Source organism: Parasteatoda tepidariorum, chromosome 12 (genome assembly GCF_982258835.1).
Source record: "Parasteatoda tepidariorum strain Cologne lab strain chromosome 12, Ptep-v5.0, whole genome shotgun sequence".
NCBI classification, from domain to species: Eukaryota; Metazoa; Arthropoda; class Arachnida; order Araneae; family Theridiidae; genus Parasteatoda; species Parasteatoda tepidariorum.
In genome coordinates, this window is record NC_141766.1 from 22,198,092 (window position 1) to 22,221,902 (window position 23,811).

A 23,811-nucleotide genomic window follows, 5' to 3' on the forward strand; every position below is an offset into this window, starting at 1 on the left:
AATTATAATTTACTAATCCTATTTAACCCCTTGATATACGAAGACGTCTGGGAGACGTCATTTATTTCTTATGTCGAAACAATAATTGACGTATCTCAGACGTCTTCAACACAAAGATGCCAACTTGCTCCGGACATCAAAAAAACATTTTAAAGTGGTAGTTTGTCAATTGTGTTTATTGGTATAATAAATTCAATTTAGTAGATTTTAATCCTCCCTATTTCTAAATAATTCGTAGGCTTATATAATTCACCACTTTATAGCAGTTATGTCATGCTATACCTTTTAAAAAACAAGCAAAAAGAGTCAAATTTTTGAAAAATTTAGTTTATAGTTATTTACCTTTCTTTTTAATTATTTTGGCGTGTCTGTCAACATTCCGTTGAAAGTTGTTGTTTACAGTGAATCAAAGATCATTTCTATATCATGAAATGACATGTCAAGGGGTTAAATACAGCAAAAAATCTTGAACGCCCTGAACCTAACCATATTATTTGAAAAGTGAGACTACAGCCTCCTACATAAGAAAGCATCCTCACGGTATTTAATAAGTAGTCTGCGCAGGCTATTTAACACGTTCACGCCGGGGTGACCCAACGGTGGGTCACGCTAGATTGTCTCATCGGGCGGCGCACCGGAGTAAAAACTGGTAACAAATAAATTCCATTTTTTAGTTTTTTTTTCCGGGAATAATAAAAATCCATAACTACCCCTTGTTTTTAACGGATGCAATTTTTATATTGAATTGCTTTTTCACCGTGTTAAATTTCCTACTACAATGTTTGCAAATATATGTATTTTTCCTTACTGTATTTAATTTAAAGATGAGTGGGATAGGTGTCTAGTTTATTTAAATAAAGAAGAGGTAAATTTCCTCACAGAGAATTGTTGTTGTTGAGAATAGATTAACTCCTCCCGAATATTATCTAACATTGAAATAGTTCTTCTACCAGTATTTTCTCTTTTCCGCCCCGCTTTCATTCGCAACACCCGGATCGAACGTGTTAAAAAGTGAACCAGTTGTGCGCATAAACCCAAATTTCATTTTCGTCCGTTCGCTGTAGTGGAACTGGGCGTCTGAGGCCTTGCGGCCCTTTTCCCGTTCATCCTGAAATTAGACTTAGAAATATACATGACAAAAATAAAGTTTGGGGAGCAAAATGGAGTTATTGAGAGAGAAAAAATGGCACTTTCCCACTATTCGGTAATAACAAAACTACAAGTAATAAAAAAGTACATGAAAAAAGGTAAAATTAAAGTACAATGGGAAAATAAACACTAATGAATATTTACAGTATTTACAAAAATTTTATTTTAAAAGAGTTAAATTTATCATATCTATTTGAGAATTGAATCTGTAGTGGTTTGCAAGTAAATAAGACAAACCAATAATATTCATAAATTAAAAAATTTCTTGACATATATTTGCCTAAGAATGATGAATTAAGGGAAAGGAAGTGGCAACTGACTCGTGCGCTCCACTACCGAGTTTATTTATGTGCTTCTTCATAATATTTAGCGTTATCAACATATATTATTTAACTTGAGGCTTTAACCAACTAGCATTAATTAAATCCAGTTTTATGTGGTTAAAATGGACACATGGGAAATTTCTTGAGTTTCAACCGACTAGAATTGGTTATCTTTACTTTAACGCGTCAAACCTGGGTTTATCTTTAAATCTTGCTTTATTCGTAACATATATACTTCATACACATTTTTAACTTCTCAAATATTTCTTACAGGCATACAGAAATGTAAATTTTGGGAGAGATTCTTCTCAATCTATTGGAAAATATTCCTATGACAGTGGTTTATGGCTAGGCCCTGGTCCTGAACCTGCTTTTACAGTACCAGACGCTCCTTATTACAGACCTCCTACAGTAGAACAGATAGCTAGGACACCAAGACCAGTTACTGCGGTGGTAAGAAAAATTTAACTACCCAAAATTTAATGAAATTTGAACGAAAATTTGAGCATCGATGAATGAGATAAAAGAAATAAAATTCAATAACCAGGAGTTTTTAATTTAAAGAGCTAAAAGCTTTCATGGCGTGGCGTGTTGCTCTATGAATATGTTGTTTTATGTTTAATATTAACTCATCATGTTAGGCAACATTGTTTCATTTTACTAAAATATTCTTTTTTCAAAAAATAGAAACAGGTAACCTTTTTTTAGTACTTAATTTGCTAAGATGTTCGTGTGCACTGTATTAATGCAGATGACTTTTTAAGATCGGAAATATTTCAACTGTAGTCTTCAATTTTTTAAATTGAGATTTCTTTTCAGAAATTGAACTATTATAGTATAAAAAACTCACTCTGCTTATGTAGTATAAATATTCTACACTCTTTTCATAAACACAGTTCTCTGAAAAAATTCTGTTGTAACGCTCCAGCAAATGAATAAAAGTAATGACAATTCAATCTTTTTAACTAACACTTTAATTTTGAAAAAAACATATCAACATCTCAGAAGAAGCAAATGTTGTTAATATTCACGCAAATTCAGCGATGCCAACTGCTGTGGTTTTGACAAAAAGTTTTAAAAGATAGTAAAAAAACACGTTCTAAAATGTGCAGATTTTCGATTAATTTTGGTAACTTTTCAGATGCATACCTGCCAACTTTTCCGGTTTTTCCGGAAGATTTTTTTTTCATATTTAAAGTGCTAGCAAAATTCATGTTATTTCACTAAACTTTTTGAATTATATTAATAATTATAAATGAGTTTGACCACCACTACATATAAATAATTACAACAGATATATAAAACGCATATTAGTCCTCTCGTTAGCGAATTTCAACCTGGTTAAAACATAAATATCTTTTTGAGTAAAACTGTTTTTCGGTAATTGTTTTACTACCACTTGGAAAATCCATTCTCGAAAAGAATGAATGTTGGCAGGTATGTAGATGGTTCAATATAACTATGTGGGTTAAGCGGTTAACTGTTATTTTGCCACAAATTTATGCTTTGTGGGGAGTTATGATTTGCAGGTTGGCATCTATGTATCTAATCAGTGACAATTTTTGAGAATTTTAAATTTTACATTAAATATTGTTCATTTATTTTCTCGCAATTATTGTTCTTCTCTTTTCAGAGAACAAGATTAAAAAGAAATTGGGATGTGGATGAAAGAGCTCTGAGTACGATACCAGACGATCATCCAAGACAAAACTCAGAGGAAAGAAATTATAGGCACTGACACTTGATCTATAATGTGTAAAAAAGAATTTGATGTGTAAAATGTTTTAAGATTTGATGTGTAAAAAGTTTTAAGATTTTAAAGCAAACATTTTCAAGAGAATGAATTTATGAACACTATCATTTTTTTTACATTTTATTCACTTATGAAAAATTTTGAAAATAAAGCAGCAATTCCTTTCTGTCCATTTTTTTTCACTCTGTAATCCTTTAAATGTGATTTCAATCTTGAAAATAGTATAAAATTGATTAATAAATTAATTGATTTATCTATCATTTGATTGATCACTCAATCAAATTATAAGGAGGCTATGAATAATGCAAAGGTGATAGAAGCTCAATAGTGAGAAATCTGCTGAACCAGACTAAATCTATACTTTTTGTAAATAGAACAGACGTCTAAATGTTACGCAATTTTCTCACTCTCTACACTTTACGAATACTGATGTTCAACTCCATAGCCGTGTATTTTTGATTCCCAAGAAGACAAGGAAACTTCTGGATCAATTAATGGGAGAAATTCGCCTTCGTGGAGAACCTTTTAACGAAACTAACCAGCATTTGCGTTACATAGAGAGGAAAACTACGAATGCCTCCCACAGTTAGCCAGACGGCAAGCTGACCATGACAAATGATGCGTCAATCACTGAGGATATCTTACGTCAACACTCGGTGCAAGCCAGGTACGGAATTCGTATCGACGAGCCATCTCTGGAATTAGAACCCGGTTCGCCTCATTGGAAGCCGGGCGCTCTACCTCTTGAGCCACCACGGCTAAAAATGCTTGTTTAAAAAAATAGACATAGTCAGAAATACATGTTTAACCCTTTCAAGAGTGATTTTCAATTTTATGGAGAAAGTTATTTTTTGGCAGAATGCTGTTCTTCTTCACCATTAATAATATATTTCAAAAAAGTTTTTTTTAAAAAAATTAGACTTTATTTTGCAGATAGGCCTTGGGACATTGATGTCCGATTAGTTTTTTTCCAATTGGACATATGTTGTCCTACCAGTATCCAAGGGTTACAGGCGGTAATAAAATGATAAACTTTCAAAATCATGCAAATTATGATTTAAAACAACGTAAAAGGGTACAAATAATATTTATACTATGACAATAAATTTCCTTAGTATTATTTCAATTTCCCTTTATGTGAATTTTACTTTTTGCTTATTTCGCTATAGCTCGAGAACATTTTTAGCAGATTGAAAAAGTTTTGCACACAATTCTAAAATTCGTTTTTCCAAACGTAATTTCATGCAAAAAAAGAAATAATAATAATTTTTCGTCAATATTTTTTAATTATTTTACTTAAAAGAATTATTTTAAACTGAAAAAAGTTATTTTAAATTGTTAGGTATGAAATTTTTTGCATAATTTTAAGGAATATGATTTTACATGGCAAAATACAAAATTTGAGAAAAAATCTAATGACTACTTCCTGAGAAATTAAATTTTAAAAAAGTCAGCTATTTAAAATTCGATTTCTCAGGAATAATTTGATCGATTGTGCTCAAATTTTATATTTTGCCATCTGAAATTGTATTCTTTAAAATGATACAAAGTTACAATTCATTAAAAAAATTAAAAAAAAAATTAATTCCTTGCAATTTAAAATTTCTTCGAAGATTATTGAATAAAAGAAAATGATAAATAATAAATTATTTTTGCATGGAAATATTTTTGGAAAAACGAATTCTGTAATTGTGTGCAAAATTTTTTTAATTAGCTTAAAAAGTTTTTGAGATATAGCTAAATACGCAAAAAGTAAAAATTACATTAAGGGGTCCAAACTTTGGTTTGATTGGTCAGAAGAACGGACCTCTCCAGACTAGACAATTAAGACCATGTTTCCAAGATTGCGACTACCCCCCATATCTTAGGGGTCAGAAATCCAATTCCGGCGAAAAAAGAGTATTTTTATTCAGAGAAAGAACGTTTTTGTGTCTAATTTCGTAACTTAGAACATCATTTGCACTTATTAACAAGGATATTTGAGGTTACCCCCTCAAACTATAAGCGTCTTAAAACGTGAAAATCTGATGATTTGACCAAAAGTTATTCAGGATGGTCTGTTTTTTTCCCCACTGTACATTTAATAGCATTCTCTTATGAGAATTATTTCTTTTTAAGTTATCGTATTGAAAATTTATCGTCATTGAGACAATAAATTTTAAATTAAATTTTTGTGTTATTGCACATTGTTGGTTTCCGGGAGGAGGTAATATTAAATCATTCGAAAATAATTGTACTGTACTTAAAAAAACTGTTTCATTGACCAGTGACTGCTTAAAAAGTTTACTTTTTATTTATATTTAGCTGGAAAATAATATTTATTTAATTACAGTGTATTTGGTTTTCATTTTTAAAGTTGTTTGCAAATCAAATTTAAACAACAGCTGAGAGGTATTATAAAAATTTGGGCAGTTCCCCTTTCACAACTGTTATAAAACCTGTTTTGAGTTAAGCAAAACTCTGAAAATATATTAAATCATTAGTTTTTTTGTAGATTTGCCATATTGCAAAAGAAATTGAATTTATTAGTTTCGCATTAGAAAATATAAAAAATGAAAAAAGTATTTCACCAAAATATAGTCTAATTTAAGGAATTAATCTCCTAATAGGTGATGTACTGACAATTTATTTACATTTTTATCACAAAAAGCCTAATCATAATCCTGCACTTAATAATTTGGTGTAACAACTTTTTTTGGTGTAACAATTTATTCTAATCCTAAAAATGATTCTAATTATATACTTCCTTAAATGTACTCATATCAAGTAATTAAGTTTCGTGATTTAGTTTTAATTTAATTACTATTTGTATACATAAATAATAATTTTTTCTGATAAAAAGATTGCATTAAAGTAATAAAGCTAATAAAATTTTAATATTTCATTTTTTTAACTATTCAAATGATAAAAGCGATTTATACAGAGTATTATAATCTCGAAGTAAGCTTGAATTAAATACATTTAAGAAAAGAGTGCTGACTTAAAAATGCTAAGGAGATTTACGAAAACAAAAGACAAAAAGCAAAACATTTTGAAGTACTTGTCCTTTTAAACCAATTATACAAACTTAGAGGCAAAATTAATATTATTAACAAAAAAGTCTTAACGATGCCTGCAAAAGGTTATTAAAGTGCAATGGGATCTTTTGAATCTAATTTAAATGAGTTGTAGTGAAAAGATTTTAAATCCACTCTGACAGTCATACAAATTATGTTGAAGTATGGAGTTGTTGACTATTTTAGAATACGATTGAGATAAAAATTCATTTAGTTAATCCAATTTCCACATAATATGGAAATTTCCACATAATTGATAAAAATTTATTACTCTTGCTCATTCAGAAATGCATTGTCTAATTAGATAAAAGTGATTTAGAACATTAAATTTATTTTTTTGTTTTGCAATATCTTCAGGCAGTTGAAAAAAATATAAATTTATTAAATTACTATTACAAAATTCTTATATATATAAAGATAGAGAGCAATATATATATATATATATATATATATATATATATATTTTTAGAAATGATGGCATTTTACCCCTGCAAAGTGCGGATCGACTAAAATGAGATATAGGAATTTATAACTTCTTTTTATAATTGCTTGAATAATGTGACCAGCGTCCTAAAAAAAACTCAAAAAAATTGGTAAAAAAATTTGTAGAAGATCATTCGAAAGCTTATCTCTTTACTTTCAAAATAAGTATTTGTGTTAGAAAATCCCAATGAGGCATATCTCTTCTATATATATATATATATATACTATATAACTATATATATAAACTGCTGTTTGTAGAAAATGCAACACCATGAAAGAATCATCAGAATCAAATGAAATTTAATGCAGAAACGACTTGTACTGATACAAATAAATGATGAAATTTTCAAAACAAAAGAAACAAATTAAGCGTCCGAAATCAGTATTTGGTGCAGCCACCACGCGCTGCAATAAGTGCTGCTATACGACGTGGCATGGAGTCAAACAGATGTTGAATATCTGCTTGAGGAAGAGAATTCCATATCGCTTGTATGCGCAACCAAAGTTCGTCTTTGGAAACTGCAGGACGCGGATCACGAGTGAGACGCCGACCAACCATATCCCACACGTGCTCAATAGGCGACATATCCGGCGAATAAGCAGGCCAAGGAAGAAGTTGCATGCGTTGTGCTGAACAGAAGTCTCTAACAGTCCGCGCAACATGTGGGCGTGCATTATCCTGCTGAAAGATAGCTCCAGGGATGCCTTGAAGGAAGGGAACGACTTCGGGCTGTAGCACTTCACGGACGTATCTGTTGCTATTGAGATTACCCTCAATTCGTATCAAATTGGATCGTCTATGATACGAAATCGCACCCCAGACCATAACTCCGGGTGTTCGACCACTATGTAGTTCAATAATACACTCAGGAAGGCAGCGTTGACCGGCATAACGTCTAACACGAACACGGCCATCATGGGTCCACAAATTGAAGCGTGATTCATCTGAAAAGACAACTTGGTGCCAATCAGCTCGCCAGTCTCTGTGCTCAAGAGCCCACTGCCGACGCAGCCGTCGATGATCCGCCGTGAGGGGAATCCTGTATAATGGCACCCTTGCACGCAATCTACGGCGCAGCAGACGACGACGAATTGACGAAGCAGACAATTGTACACCTGTAGCAGTAGACCAATGTGCTGCCAGCTGCCTGGAGGAAGCTGTGCGATCATTCACCGCCATGCGGAGCAGGTGTCGATCATCGCGCTCTGACGTCACCTTCTGTCGTCCAGTGCCTGTTTTTCGAGTTGTTCGGTGCTCGTCGGTCCACTGCTTCCAAACTCGCATCACTGTGGAACTGTTCCGCTGCATACGAGCTGCTATTGCGCGATAGGAAAATCCTCCTTCTCGAAGGCCGATTATCCTCCCTCGTTCAAACTCCGTAAGTTGCTTGAATTTCTTATTCTTCCGTCGTGGAGGCATACTCAGGTCTCACTAAACGTTTGCCACTAACAAATAATCATAGACTATTTTCAACGTCCCGCTACAGCACTTTATTTATACGCTTTCAGCATCAATTCAGAGGGCGCTGCGCGCGCCACGCACGCGCGATGGCTCTGAAACTTTATTAATTTGCATAATATCCTATAATTGACATTTGCTGCGAATTTCATTTGATTCTGATGATTCCTTCATGGTGTTGCATTTTCTACAAACAGCAGTTTATATATATATATATATATATATATATATATATATATATATATATATATATATATATATATATATATATATATATATATATATATATATATATATATATATATATATATATATATATATATATATATATATATATATATATATTATTCATCAGCTAACACGATTATATCCGCAAAAAGGAGTGCTTTCTAATATTGTATCAATGTAGCCAAAGCAAAATATATCTATACAATATTGTGAGGAGCACTAAAAAACATATTTTGAAACAAAATACAGCACATTAAGTAATAAATATCACGTATAAAGCAGAAAATAAATTTTTAAAAAAAAATAGAACAAAGCGCAAAATGATATCTACAAAGCGAGTGGCGAATTCAAATAAACTTACATGTACCGGAAAATTTTCAAGCTTAAAATTTTAAACTTTCAAAACACTATTTTCAATAAGATAAAATTTCATAATATTTTTAAAAATTTAAAAAAATTCTTTCCATTAAAGGATTTTAACATAATTAAAAGCTTTAAATATAATAGTAGAACTATATTCTTGGTAGAACTATTTTCAATTATAATGATATTAGCAAAAATTTAGGGAAAATTAAGATATCCGATTATGGAATGTCACTGTGAAGAAGAGAAATACTTAGAGTTTGCAGCTAAATATCATAAACATATTATTACTAGTAATTTAACACGTTCACGCCGGGGTGACCCACCGGTGGGTCACGCTAGATTTTTTCATCTTTGCGGCGCACCGGAGTAAAAGCTGGTATCAATGAAATTTCATTTTTTAGTTTTTTTCAGGGAATAATAAAAATCCATAACTACCAATTGCTTTTAACGGATGCAATTTTTATATTGAATTGCTTCTTCGCCGTGATAAATTTCCTTACAGTGAATTGTTATTGTTGAGAAAAGATTAACTCCTCCCGAATATTATCTAATATTGAAATAGTTCTACCAGTATTTTCTCTTTTCCCGTACCAGTATTTTCACTTTTCCCAGCTTGAACGTGTGAAATATAATAGAAAACTTAGGAATTTAATGATAAAAGGCACGAAATTTCAACCTATTTACAGCATATCAATTAATAAAATTCAAAAATACTTTCCTAATGATCTAGATAGCTTTTGTTTACAGATACCAAATAGATTCTCTTTAGCTTTAGGTATGTTAACCGAACAGAAATAGGCTGTTTATTATTACTTTAAGAACTTCTAAAACTTTTCAATAATAAGAAAAATTTAGATAACTGTAAAAATTCAAAATATTTTTCTAAAATTGTTCAATCAATTAAGCAATTACAAAAAAATGTTGTAATTACTCCCACAGTCAAAACTAACAATAACTGTGCAATCTTTTGTAAAAAATTCTATGTTGAACTTTTAAATACAGAGTTAAGAAATAGTAAAAATTTTAAGCTTAGTAATTTAAATAATAGTATTATCAGTAAAAGATTTTTAGCTTTAAAGAGGTTAATAATTAAAATTAGTAATATACAGTTTCCTTACTTTATCAGTCCCAAATTTCATAAAATTCCTATAAAATTTAAAACAATCACATGTTACTAATACTTACCTAACTAAACCTGGCACTAATTTCTCAAACTACTTAAATAATATTGTTAGCAATATTATTAAGTATTGTTATCAATATTATTAAATATTGTTATTAATATTATTAAAGAAGGTTTTTCTTGAACTATCACTAATAATCCACCGATTTTAGAATTCATTATGCTTAATAAAATTAATTCTATTGAGACTTTTGATTTCGAGGTTCTTTTCAATAGCAATCCCCTTTCTAAACTGAAAGAAGTCATCTTGAATTATTACTATGATTGTAAGGATATCTTTAATTGCAATTTTGATTATTGGGAAAGTCTAATTAATTTTTGTCTCTTTAATAATTATCTTTACAATGGAAAAGACATTTTTATTCAAATTGATGGAATACCACAAGTATCTATTTTTTCATATCTCTTAGTTAAGAATTAATTTTGCTTCGTAATCATGATGATAATATTAATTTTAATTTTTTAGATTTGGGTATTATAAGAGAAGAAACTATCTGCTTTGTTGATTTATACAATAAAAAATGATTTTAATATAAAGAAACTAATTACTTGGAATTCTAATGTTTCAAAAAACATCTATTTAAGAACCATTTTTAATCAAATAAATAAAAGTAAGATAACATGTAGTAATGTTTATTTATCAGAAAAACAAATTGACAAACTAATTCAAATTTTGATAAAAATCAATGGATACCCAACTAAAATAATTAAATTTGATATAAAATCATCGAAATAATTGTATGTTACTTTAAATAAGTTTACTGAAAACTTCTTTGTTAATTATATAATTTTTATCATGTGCAAATCCATGGCTAAAAATATGTGCAAAACGGCAATCAATATTTCTTTGTCTCTCTCTTTCTCTCTTTTTTCTCTTGAATAATTGTTAATTCCATAATATCAATAAAATTGTATAATTATATATTAAATTTATTAAATATAAACTTCCTTAAATTATAAAGCCTAATATAACTTGCGCACATCCATTTTCGGGGGGATACTCCCTGGTAACTAACAAATAAAACGTGTTTCAGTACTGCGTTAAGAACGGCCTATAAAACAAAATCCCTCTGCTTGCGCTTTTACCTCTTTTGCGACACTGTTTTCCTGTTTTGTTATCAGGCAATTTTATTACGAAAATATTTTAAATCATTCTTGATAATTTTCCAGTACTTGTAAGTTCATTTTAATTCGCTTATCACTTTGAGGAGTTTGTTTTGTGTTTTGTTCTGTTTCTCTTTGTATTTTATTTTTTACTTTTTGCGTGACATTTTTTACATAATGTGTTCCATTTTATAACAAAAAAAAATTTGCTGAGTACTCCTTACACTATTGTATTAATATATTTTGCTTTGGCTTTATTGATACAATATCAGAAAGCACTCTGCTTTGCGGATATAATCGTGTGAGCTGAAGAAAAGATTATATATATCTATTTTTTTTTCTGGTTTTGTTTAATAAAATTTCATTCTTTTTTTTAAATATATATTTATATAAACTATTGTTTGTTATATTTTTACTTATTCCCCCCCCCCTTTCTTTTTATATGTCTATAATTTTTCTTTGTTTTTTTCTTCATTTTGAACTTATCTAATGAGTTCTGTTTACTTGCAGCTTAAGCGCAATAAATGAAACTCATTGTTTTTCTTAACTTTCTTCGTGTTTTCTTGTTTATATATATATATATATATATATATATATATATATATATATATATATATATATATATATATATATATATATATATATATATATATATATATATATATATATATATATATATATATATATATTTATTTCAAATTGCAGAGGTGAATTGACACGTTTAAAAGCAAAAACACAGGAACAAAACAAGAAAGTAAAAAGTCATTTCCTCAGGAGCGCTCTTGCTTCCCAATATCGCTGGATAGACGACGACCCGCGATGCCCGGGAATCCATTGTAGGGCTACAGTTTTGCCAAAATGGTGGAGTTTACATATCGCGTCCTGACATTTCAGAACATCGCAATTGGAGAGTCGCAATAAATCCGTTGACATTTAGGAAGTCCGAAACTAAAAGGAGAGAGGAATGAATGTCGTTTCAGTCCAGCCCTAAACAGTTCAAGATGTGCTCAGGTGATACCTGGTTTTGTTGGCATTTAGGGCAAAGAGGAAAGATCTTTTGATTAGCAGAAAATGTGAGACTTTTCAGGTGTCCACTGGCCAGTCGGGATAAGCAAGTGTTGGTCTGCCTGTCACTAGGAAGACGTAGAGAGAGTTCTGGTCTTTTTGCTTTATACCAGTAGTGAATAGGTGGAAGCAGCCACTTGTTCTGGGCCTTTTGCCTTGCGGAAAGTTCAAGGTATGTAAGCACTGAGGTGGAGGGGACTGGATGGTCTAGTCCCTTCTTTGCAAGAATGTCAGCCAACTCGTTTCCGTGAATATCGACGTGGGACGGGATCCATTGAAAGTGGACCTCATGCTGCTGGGAAATGAGCTTTACTTTTTGTAAGATCGAAAAACTGCTTTTATCTCCAATGAGGGCCCAATTTTTGAGGTGTTGAATTGAACTACGGCTGTCAGATAGTATCCAAGTATTTCCAAGGTGCCCTTCACCCAAGATGTTCTCTAGTCCCCTGTTGATTGCAACTAGTTCGCTTCGAAAGACGGAACAAAAATCGGGGTTTCGTTGATGAAGAGTGTAGTTCTCTCGAGGTGTTTCAGGAAACACTCCACTGCCAGTCTGTCTATCCATATTACTGCCATCAGAGTATATTTTGATGTCGTTTGGCGGGATTTTATTGATGATTTCCAGGGACAATTGTTTGAGGAAGTCAGGCACACAGTCTTTCTTATCAAGCATGGTAGGGAGGCTTTCATGGAAACTAACATTGGAAAGATCCAAACAAGTACTGAGATTGCAATGAAGATAAAGATGTTCAATATATTCAGCAATCAGCAATTGTGATTTATCATGACTAAAAGGACTGTTTTTCTTTAGCCTTTGATTGCAGGTCCAATTATTTAGGTAAATAGCAGTTAAATTGCCCTGGTCTAAACTGGAAAGTTTATTGAAATATTTCACTAAATTAGTTTGCCTTCTGAAGTTAAGAGGTTGCAGATCTGATTCGTAAAGGACGATCTCTGAAGAGCAGCTACGCTTCAATGATGCGAGCCACGTTCAGTTGAACCTTTTCCAATTTGTTTAAGTTAGATTGAGAAGCACAGCAGTAGACAGGATAGCCAAATTTACCTCTTAAAAGACGTAAATCAAATCCAAATTTATTAAGACAGAACTACAATTCTACAGCTTTTCAACTAAATAAAAATTTTATTATATCATTAATTTGCCTCTTTAAAGATAAAAATGAAATTTTCTGAGTTGGTGTTAACGCTTGATTGTTTCTTATTGCTTTATTTTGTCCTGATTAGTCAAGACCGAACTGCAACTTCTCAGCCTTAGCTATTATTATGCAATTTAAGTGCATCTTTAAAATCATTTGATAGTATTTAACATTGCTTAAATGCATAAATATAAAACACAGTTGAAAAAATATATAGAATTTCTGAAATATGAAAGTTTCAGAAAAGTACGAAATCAAATTTGTCATGCAGCTCGTAAATTAAACCTAGTAACTAATTAAGTTCAAATTATTCTGAAAAGTTTCATCCGTTTCTTTCATCATAAAGAAAAGGTTTAGTTTTGGTTGAATCACTTTCGTTTTCTTACAACAAAATTAATGAATGTTTCATCTTTCTCATTTTAATTTTCTTGCCAACATTTTGTATTATGCAGTTTTTCGACTGAGTAAAGAAGTGAAAATTTGCTTATATTTCTGCATTACGTACTTTCATTTAGTTTTAGAAAGTTTTTATTAAATCGAGTCATGTGAGCAAATAACATAAAAATTATCTTATTTAATTTATCTTTAAAAAATGAAAAAAAACAAAAAAAAATTAAATGTGCTGTAAGGATAGTAATTTGCTATAAATTATAAATAGAGTTAGTAGCTATAGCTTCAGTAGCAAGGAAAATAATAATTTCAAGTTATTTATTAGTACATATTTCGTAATTTTATGAATATTTTCGTGTCTAGAATTTTAGAATAGTTTAAAAGTAAAAGTAAGTGTACAAGTATGTATATGTACTTTATTACACTCTGAGAAATGCATGTCTATTTAACACTAGAGAGACTGAAAATTATTATATACCTATATTGCCCAAAAGCAGTTAAGATGAATGCATTGTGAAAGAATAATTAATGTGTAAAGAAATTTGTTAAAGTAATTTTTTATATTTTTTATATTATTTACAGTTATATAACAAGTTATTAGTAAATAATAACAATAAAAAAATTACTTCACTTGAAACGAAAATATTAATTTATGCATTATTATATGTAAATTTTTTGCAAATGAAAAAGCAGTTAAAAGACATTTAAAATGACTTTCTTTAGGCAACCTAGAGTTTAAATCGTTGTGATTTGCGCTTAAACTAAATACCTCTTAAGACAGTTTAACCCCCGTGTAGTAAATGGTGACTGGTGCTCGTTAAATTTGTCGAGTCACCCACTCCTCCGAGTCCCGATACCAAACAACTACTCTGGGGATATAAAATTGGAGATTGATCATTCTTTTGTTCAGGTCAAAATTACGATTGGTAGATAAATGAGTGGATGTATGACTGGGTCCGCCTAGAGCCCCTGAATTAGACAGGCCGACTTATCATTTATTGTTGGAGCAAAGAGCTAACATAAGCACAGCGAATAAATATTTTCAAGTGGCAGTTTATTAATTGTAATTCTTGGTTTCATAAGTTCGATTTAGTAGATTTCAATCCACCACTATTTCTAAACAATGCGTAGGCTTATATAATTCACCACTTTTTAGTTCTTGTAACATGCTTTACAATTTTCAAAGCAAGCAAATATTGTCAACTATTTGCAAAATTTACTTAGTAGTTATTTAACGTCTTTTAAATTATGTTGGCGCTTCCGCAGCAGTTGGCATCTCTGTATTAACATAACGAATAGTAAAATAACGTTAACTTACGAACTGGTTTGCTCCAATATTGCTTGATAGGTCAGCTCTGATAGTATAGGAGCCTTAGGTCCGCCCTATAAACGGGTTGACGTATGGGTGAGGCTAAGGCTCCTATACTATCAGACCTGGCCTATCAAGCAATATTGGAGCAAACAATTTCGCAAGTTAACGTTATTTTAGTATTCGTTATGTTATTACAGAGATGCCAACTGCTGCGGACACGCCAAAATAATTTAAAAAACGGTAAATAACCAGAGATGCCAACTGCTCCGGACACGCCAAAATAATAAATAAAGCGATACATAACTACAAAGTAAATTTTGCAAATATTTGACTACTTCTGCTTGCTGTATAATAGGCATAGCATGACTTAAGTGCCATAAAGTGGTGAATTATATAAGCCTACGAATTATTCAGAAATAGTGGTGGATAAAAAACTACTAAATTGAACTTATTAAAACATGAATCACAATTGATAAACTACCACTTTAAAATATATATTAGCTGTCCGGAGGAAGTTGGCATCTCTGAATAACTACAAAGTAAATTTTGTAAATAGTTGACAATATTTGCTTGCTTTTAAAAATGTAAAGCATGTAATAAGTACTATAATGTGGTGAATTATATAAGCCTACGCATTGTTTAGAAATAGTGGGGGATTAAAATCTACTAAATCGAACTTATGAAACCAAGAATTACAATTAATAAACTACCACTTGAAAATATTTATTCGCTGTGCTTATGTTAGCTCTTTGCTCCAACAATAAATGATAAGTCAGCCTGTCTAATTCAGGGGCTCTAGGTGAGGCAGAAGAACAATAGCCCCCTTTGCCTTAATGACGTACGACAACAAAAACAACAGCACGTTAGTAAATAATGAGATAAAAATGCATTCGCAAGAAATGATCATAGACATGCTAATAAGTTTAAGAAAGGGGATAACATCTTTAACTTCCGACCACTCTTTCTTCGAAATTTAACTTTCTCTTTCAATTGGAATATTTCTACAGATATTCATTTCATTTGAAATCTTCCCTATAACTTCAACATGTCTCCTTCAGTCGGAATATTCCCTATAGCTTCAACGATATTTCTCTCAGTCAGAATACGCTCTATGGCTTCAACATTTTCCTCTCAGTCGGAATATTCCCTATAGCTTCAAGATATCTCCTTCAGTCGGAATCTGTCCTATAGCTTCAAGATATTTCCATGAGTCAGAATACACTCTATAACTTCAAGGTATCTCCTTCAGTCGAAATATGCCTATCGCTTTAATATATCTCATTCAGTCGAAAAATGCCCTATACCTTCTCCTTCGGAATGTACCATATAAATTTAAAACATCCCCTTTAATAAGCAATACTGTTTTCATCATCATCAGAAATTAAATTAATTAAATAATAAATCCTGTGATTTTGAGGATTATTATTCAGATAATAAGAATTAATATTGATGTCAGGTTTACCGGATGCCATATCCCAAAGGGGTTAAAATAACTTCAAATCAAAACTTAATTATTTATATTAATATATTATGGAAGACAGAACTTCTGAAAAATAAATCATAATAATGAAAAAAAATTTGTCTGCAATTTCAGCTTACAAAATGATGAACCATCCTTCTACAGAAAACTACACAAATTGATTAACTCATTAGAGCCAATGTTTCTTTTTGGGAAGCATGTTTCTTTCTCAAAAAACTAAAGACTGCAAGACTGCTACCTCATTTATTTCATTCGTAGAATTTATCTTTCTTTAGTAGGACATTTGTATCTACTTTCTCCTGTTTGTGCATTTAGTCCTTTTAAAGGGACGGGTGATTGTTTTTCAAAGCAGAAAAATGTGGTAAACAGCCGACTCATTATTTGGAATAATTTTTCAGTTATAAATTGATTCTGTGAATCATAATGCGTTAATAGTATATTTGGACCTGGAGACGAGATACAGGGATTTTTCTTTATTTTTATAATTAGTAAGTGGGTTACAAAAAGATATATTTACTTGATATTGACTGATATAGGGTTTGAACAAAATTATGGAAGCCTCCCTATACCAACTCTACACAAACAATATTTCTTTAAGCAGCAAATGTTTTGAAAAAAAAAAATTGCATCGCAAAACTATTCACACAAATTGAAAGGTCACACTTGAAACTATTAGAAATTTTATCCTTTTTAACCATACAAATTTCGGATCGACCAAAATGACGAGATGAATTAAATAGCTTTTTTTTCTAATTTTATTCCCATCATTAATTTCGAACTCATTCTACAGAACTGCAATATTTGTATCAGTATGCTTTTTCAATTAACACGTTCACGCCTGGTGTTGCGCCTGAAAGCTGGTCGGAAAAGAGAAAATACTGGTAGAAGAACTATTTCAATATTAGATAATATTCGGGAGGAGTTAATCTATTCTCTACAATAGCAATTCACTATAAGGGAATTTACCACGGCGAAGAAGCAATTCAATATAAAAATTGCATGCGTTAAAAACAATTGGTAGTTATGGATTTTTATTATTCCTGGAAAAAAACTAAAAAATGAAATTTATTTGTTATCAGTTTTTACTCCGGTGCGCCGCCCGATGAGACAATCTAGCGTGACCCACCGGTGGGTCACTCCGGCGTGAACGTGTTAAAGTTGCATAGGTAAGGAAATAGTTGTATAGAAAGGAAGTTTTAAATTTCCCAAGCTGATTTTTGCCAACGTAAATCTTGCGTGGCCTGATTTCTTTTAAAAAAAGAGCAAAAAATGATTCTTCAAGCAAAAAGAAATTATTTTTCTTACACTCCTTATTCCCTTTCTTATTTTATAGCCAGACCGAGTTCAATTTCGTATCTATTCCCTTTATGTAAGTAATCAGGTTACTTGGTGCATTTTTTTTTTACTTTTGCTGTATTCTGTAAACATGGCAATTGTAACCTGTCTTTCTCACTAAAAAAAAAATAATAATAAAAAAATTACATAGACTATTTATCGAATTTAAAAAATGCCAGGAAATACAGTATCGTTAATTACAAAAAAATTCTGTTTCGAAAACTTATATACTTCTTCTACAGAGTATTTTAATGATTTTTACTTTCATGGACTATAGGCAGTTGCAGGAATAAATTTTCTACTTTTCACACTTTTTTGCATAATAGTATTTTCTTATTAACCCTTTGAATTCGAGGCTGTTTCGACTGTAAAATAAAGTAGGCAACCGCAAAAATTTTACATGATAAACTTACCATTTAATTATCGTAACCACTAAATAAAAGTGGTTATTGAACATTAAAATGTTAAAATTTAACATTCAGAGTAGTAACATTTAACATTCAGAGTAGTTAAGGAAAGTCATCTCTCGAATGCAAAATCCACTTCGCAAAAGATTGAAAAATAATTTTGCATTTAAACAAATACATCAACATTTTATAGGCGATTAATTTTTTTTCTCATGAATAAATCATTATTAAACACATCCCACGTATATTTTTAATATCTCACTCAAAAACACAGTCTAATTCTCAAGAGTTTATTTACGTTAAAGACCAAAATTTGAAGATTGTCATAAACCGAAAGACACGCTTAAGCTAAAGCATTCTAAAGGCATATATATATACATATCTCATTAAAGGTTATTCTTACAAACATTCTCGAAATCATTCAGAATTCTTCCCATAATAGTCGTTGCTTGTAAATGAATGAGAGCAAACTTCATCCATAATTTTCCAAACATTTTACTGTCTTGAATCAAAAATAATGATTCTACGGAGGGCTCGAAAAAGCCTCTTTGGTCTTCACTTTAAAGACACTAACCGATTTTTCTTTTAAAGCCTTTTTAATTTGCAGCAGGACCCTAGGGAGAATTGAAGAACGAGAATTTCTCCAAAAGAACATCAACCAAGTATACCAGAGTCATGGATCTCCTTATAATGGCTTAAAAGACAGGTACTTGGCTGAACTTTCTTTCATGGGGGAGGACAGGTTATTAAACAGTGGATGATAGTACCCATTACTATTCAGGGGGTATCTAGAGGAGCATTCTGCTTGGGGGAGTTGCACCCCCTTGTGATTAAGGCAGTTTCTTATACTCCGGTATTCATTTTCTTCTAAGACAGCATTTTTTTTTATTCATGTGATATATTTTTCAATGGGATAGAGAAAGCTATTTGGGGATTTTATCTTTGGAAGATATTTTTTTTTCTTGTTTTAATCTTTGGAAATATTCAGTAGAAATAAATTGAGAAGTAAAAATGGTCGATTTGTTACTTTATTTCAAATATATCGATTCTGCATTTGAACTAAAAATCGAATATTAGTGCATCAATTCTGTGAATGGGGTGATATTTGTGTTGTTTATTTACTTATTTTTTTAAGAATTCTCTATTTAATTTAAATTCAAATTTAGGTTCAAAAGATATTTGTGTTATTTTTTTAAGAGTTATCCATTAAATTTATATTCAATTTCAGTTTCTAAAAATATTTTTTCTTAAAGAAAAATCGATTAAAGTTTCACATTTACACAATTGAAAGGCATTTAATCCATCTTATATAATAATAATATGACTATCAGATCAATATGAATGTGTAAAATATATGTTCTGTTATTTTAAGCTTCGGAATTATTCTGGTAGAAATAAATTGAGAAGTAAAAATGGTCGATTTGTTACTTTATTTCAAATATATCGATTCTGCATTTGAACTAAAAATCGAATATTAGTGTATCAATTCTGTGAATGGGGAGATATTTGTGTTGCTTATTTACTTATTTTTTAAGAATTCTCTATTTAATTTAAATTCAAAAGATATTTGTGTTATTTTTTTAAGAGTTATCCATTAAATTTATATTCAATTTCAGTTTCTAAAAATATTTTTTCTTTAAGAAAAATCGATTAAAGTTTCACATTTAAACAACTGAAAGGCATTTAATCCATCTTATATAATAATAATATGACTATCAGATCAATATGAATGTGTAAAATATATTTTCTGTTATTTTAAGCTTCGGAATTATTCTGGTAGAAATAAACTGAGAAATAAAAATGGTCGATTTGTTATAATTTTTCAAATATATCGATTCTGCATTTGAACTGAAAAACGACTTTTCGTGTATCAATATTGCGAACAGGGAGATATTTGTGTTATTTATTTACTTTTTAAAAACAATTATCTATTTAATTTATATTAAATTTTAGTTTCTAAAAAAGATTTTTCTTTAAAAAAAGGATTAAAGTCTCCCAATTACACTTTTTAAAATTATTTAAACTTTCATATAATAAATATTATGACTAACAGATCAATATAAATCTTTAAAGCATCAATTTGTCTCATGCCTCTTAATCTCTTCTGGCCGTATCATTGTAAATCTTCAATGATATTAAAAATCAATTTGAGCATTCAGGGGGTGATCAAAAATATGGAAATAATTTTCCATATTTTTGATCAAAGTATACAATCATTCTTTTCTCAAAAAAAAAAATTTGGTTGATTTCACTGAACAAATTTAATTGAACTCATTTTATTGAATTAAAATTTTTCATTCAATTTCAGTTTCTAAAAATGATTTTTCTTTAACGACAATCATTTAAAGTCTCCCAATTACACTTTTTAAAGGCATTTAATCTATCATATAATAAATATTAAGATTACGAGATCTATACGAATGAGTAAATATTCAATGAAATTATAAAACAATTAGAACATACAGGAGTTGGACAAAAATATGGAAATGCTTCTACACTAACTATACGTATATAATCATTCTTTTCGCAACAAATAATTTGAAAAATTTTACTTGAACAATTTGAATTGAGCAATTTCTTTAAAATTAAATAAATTATTCGATGCTTGATCTTACCTAATTCGGTTATGGCAGCTTCAAATCTGGAATTAGTTTTGTTCATAAAGCTAAAGATTATTTTCAAAATGATATTTTTATTTTTGTTTATTTTTCATCAGCTTTTTTGTTAGTTCACTGCCACTGGGAAAAAACCTTAAGTATCAACTTTAATTGCTGGTGAACATGCACTAATTAAAGTCACAAATGGTAAAACCACTACTTTGTTCAAAAGTAATTTTTTTAAAAATTTTTTTTACGTGCTTCGTCACGTTCTTGAAACTATAATGAAAATTACCTGATAGATAACGTGTTAAAACAAATACTGGCAGATTCAAAAACACATGCAGCTTAATTGAACAATATTTTTTTAAAAGCTTATCTTAATTAAAATTAGTATTTAGCCGAATCCATAGGGCATTAAGCAATTGTTAATTAAAAATACTTTAAAAAATTGTTATTAAATGCTGAATAATCTTAAATAGAATAATTATCCCAGAAAAAAAATGCAAAAATGCAGTATTTTATTGGATATTTTAAGAAACTTAAGAGATGATTTTTTTTTTATTATTTTGGTTTAAATAGTAATTTATCATTGAATAAGGGATGAAAAATTAAGTATAGCAGCCTTAATCTTTATAGAAAGAATGATTTTTAATAAGGATTATTGAAGTTTATGGTGAAACCCTATAATCTTCCACGCTTTCTTTTCCTTGATAAATTTCCAGAAATATTCATCACTAATTAATTTTCAGATTCTTAGTAAGAGCATTTAAAACTTATTATTATAGAAGCTATTGAACCTTTTTTAGGAGATGAGGATTAAAAAAAATTGAATATTTTAGATTTATTAACTTTTTTGTTCTCTGATAAAAAAAAGCAGGTGTGAAAAAATATTAAAAATAAAAAATATGTGAGTCAGAGGAATTAATTATAATTAATTGCTAAACAACTTTTTAAGTATGCAGCATATTTCTCTGAAGCAATTTAAGCTCGATATTACGCTGAATGTATTAATTGTTTAAGTTGACTATAATTTTAATGCAACTTTAAAATAAGATTTGATGTAATGGAATTTGGAATTTTCCGATTTCCAAAATTTAAAATACAATGATAACGCTCAGCATAATTTTCACAATTTTCAGTTTTGTTAAAAACATTAACATGTTAAAAAAAATTATGTCTTTATCGCCAAACATCAGACCTGTCAATAACTTTAACTTTTAATCGTAAATTTAATCCTCATATTGAAAGGGACAGCAAATGCATATTGTTTAAAAAGAAAAAAAATGACCCTGAATAACTTTTGATCTTGTGATTGGATTTCAACTTACTGGGAATCAATATTGATGGTTTGAGGGGGTGAACACATTTAATTAGTGCAGGAGTTTAAAAACCAGTCACAAAAGCATACTTTCTCAGAATAAACATACCTTTAAGTCAATATATTTGGATTTATGACTTTAATATAATGAGAGAGTTGTCGCAATCTGGGTAATATGGTCCCACTAGTTTGATCAGGAGAGCGGTTGAAAGTTTGGACCCTTAATGTTAAATTTACTTTTTGCATATTACGCTGTATCTCGAGAAATATTTAAGAATATTTGCACAAAATTCTAAAATTCGTTTATCCAAAGAAAATTCCATACAAAAAATACTTTTTTCTTAAGTATTTATAATTTTTGTTATTTTATTAGATAATAATTCAAAAATTTCTGAATAGTAAAGTTCACGAATTTTTGAATCATTTTAAAGAATGTAACTTTCTATAGTAAAATGAAAAAGATGAGCTAAATCGGTCAAATAGTTCCTGAGAAATCGCATTTTAAAAATTTCCTAGATTAAAATTCAATATTTCCAGAACATATTCGACTGATTTCTTTCAAATTTTTTATTTTACCCTAGCAAATTTTGTTTCAAAAAATGATGTAATCATTTGTATACTTTACCGTCAAAACTTTTTCAACTATTGTTAAATAAAATAATAAAATATAATAAATATTTGCTAAAAGTTACTTTTTGCCTGCAATTATCTTTGGATAAAAGAACTTTAATTTCAATTCAAGGTGCAAATTTGTTTTTAGTTTGCTTTTAAACTTCTCAACACATGGTGAAATACGCAAAAAATAAAATTAATATTAAGGGGCTTAAATTTGACCATCTGATGGAATGTAGTGTGATCTATTCATTATTTACGTTCAATAAGTTATAAAGTCAGTGCTCGTACAGTCCTTAGAAAATTTTAATAAAGCTGTTAATATTCTAATAAAGAATTAAAAATTTATTTTATTAGCTTTCACTTTAAAATTAAAAATTCCACTGCCTTCATTCAGCGACTAGTTATACTTAAATAGAAATATTATTAGAAGTGAGAACACATTTTATTAAATTAAATTTTATTTTTTAATTTGGCTGCCACTATTTAAATTTTTAAAGGACCGTACGAACCCTCAAAGTGGAAGGTTTAAAGTAAGATTTTTGAAAAAGAAAATTTTATTTAAATTAACTTTACTTAGGGCCTTAATTTCTTTCTGGGTGGTTAGGGACAAGCCTCCACACGGTTTCTTATAGGTAGTCTGCGCAGACTATTTAAAAAGTGAACCTATTGTGCGCATGAACCCCAATTTTATTGAAAAAGTGTCTGAGAAAAATTTACCATAAATGTTTGAGAATTGAATCTGTAGTGGTAGACGAGATAATAAAACAAACCATAAATTAAACAAATTTTTGAACATATATTTGCTACCACTTTCTTATTTTTACTAGAGTTTCTATTAATTGGCTCTTTCGTAAACTGGTTTACTTTCATAGTGGTCTGATCGGACTACCTGCAAAAAACCGTGTGGAGACTTTCAGTGCTAGGAGGCGTTGCACAAACTCGCTTTCATGAAAATTTTGCTAGAAGCAAAAAATCCTCTCACCGTTACTCCCATGCAAAAGAAACATTACACATTTCACAGTAGGTGATAG

At 30.0% G+C, this 23,811-nt stretch overlaps 1 protein-coding gene across 1 annotated transcript in view; it reads left to right on the plus strand.

The window, feature by feature from the left end:
* Window positions 1–3,397, plus strand: part of LOC107455913 (uncharacterized) — a 101,404-nt gene extending 98,007 nt beyond the window's left edge. The window contains exons 5-6 of the mRNA XM_071188249.2: window positions 1,746–1,925; window positions 3,106–3,397. Of these exons, the coding sequence (XP_071044350.1) occupies window positions 1,746–1,925; window positions 3,106–3,210 (285 nt within the window). The 3' untranslated portion in view covers window positions 3,211–3,397. The remainder of the gene's footprint in view (window positions 1–1,745; window positions 1,926–3,105) is intronic.
* Window positions 3,398–23,811: the final 20,414 nt, after the last annotated feature.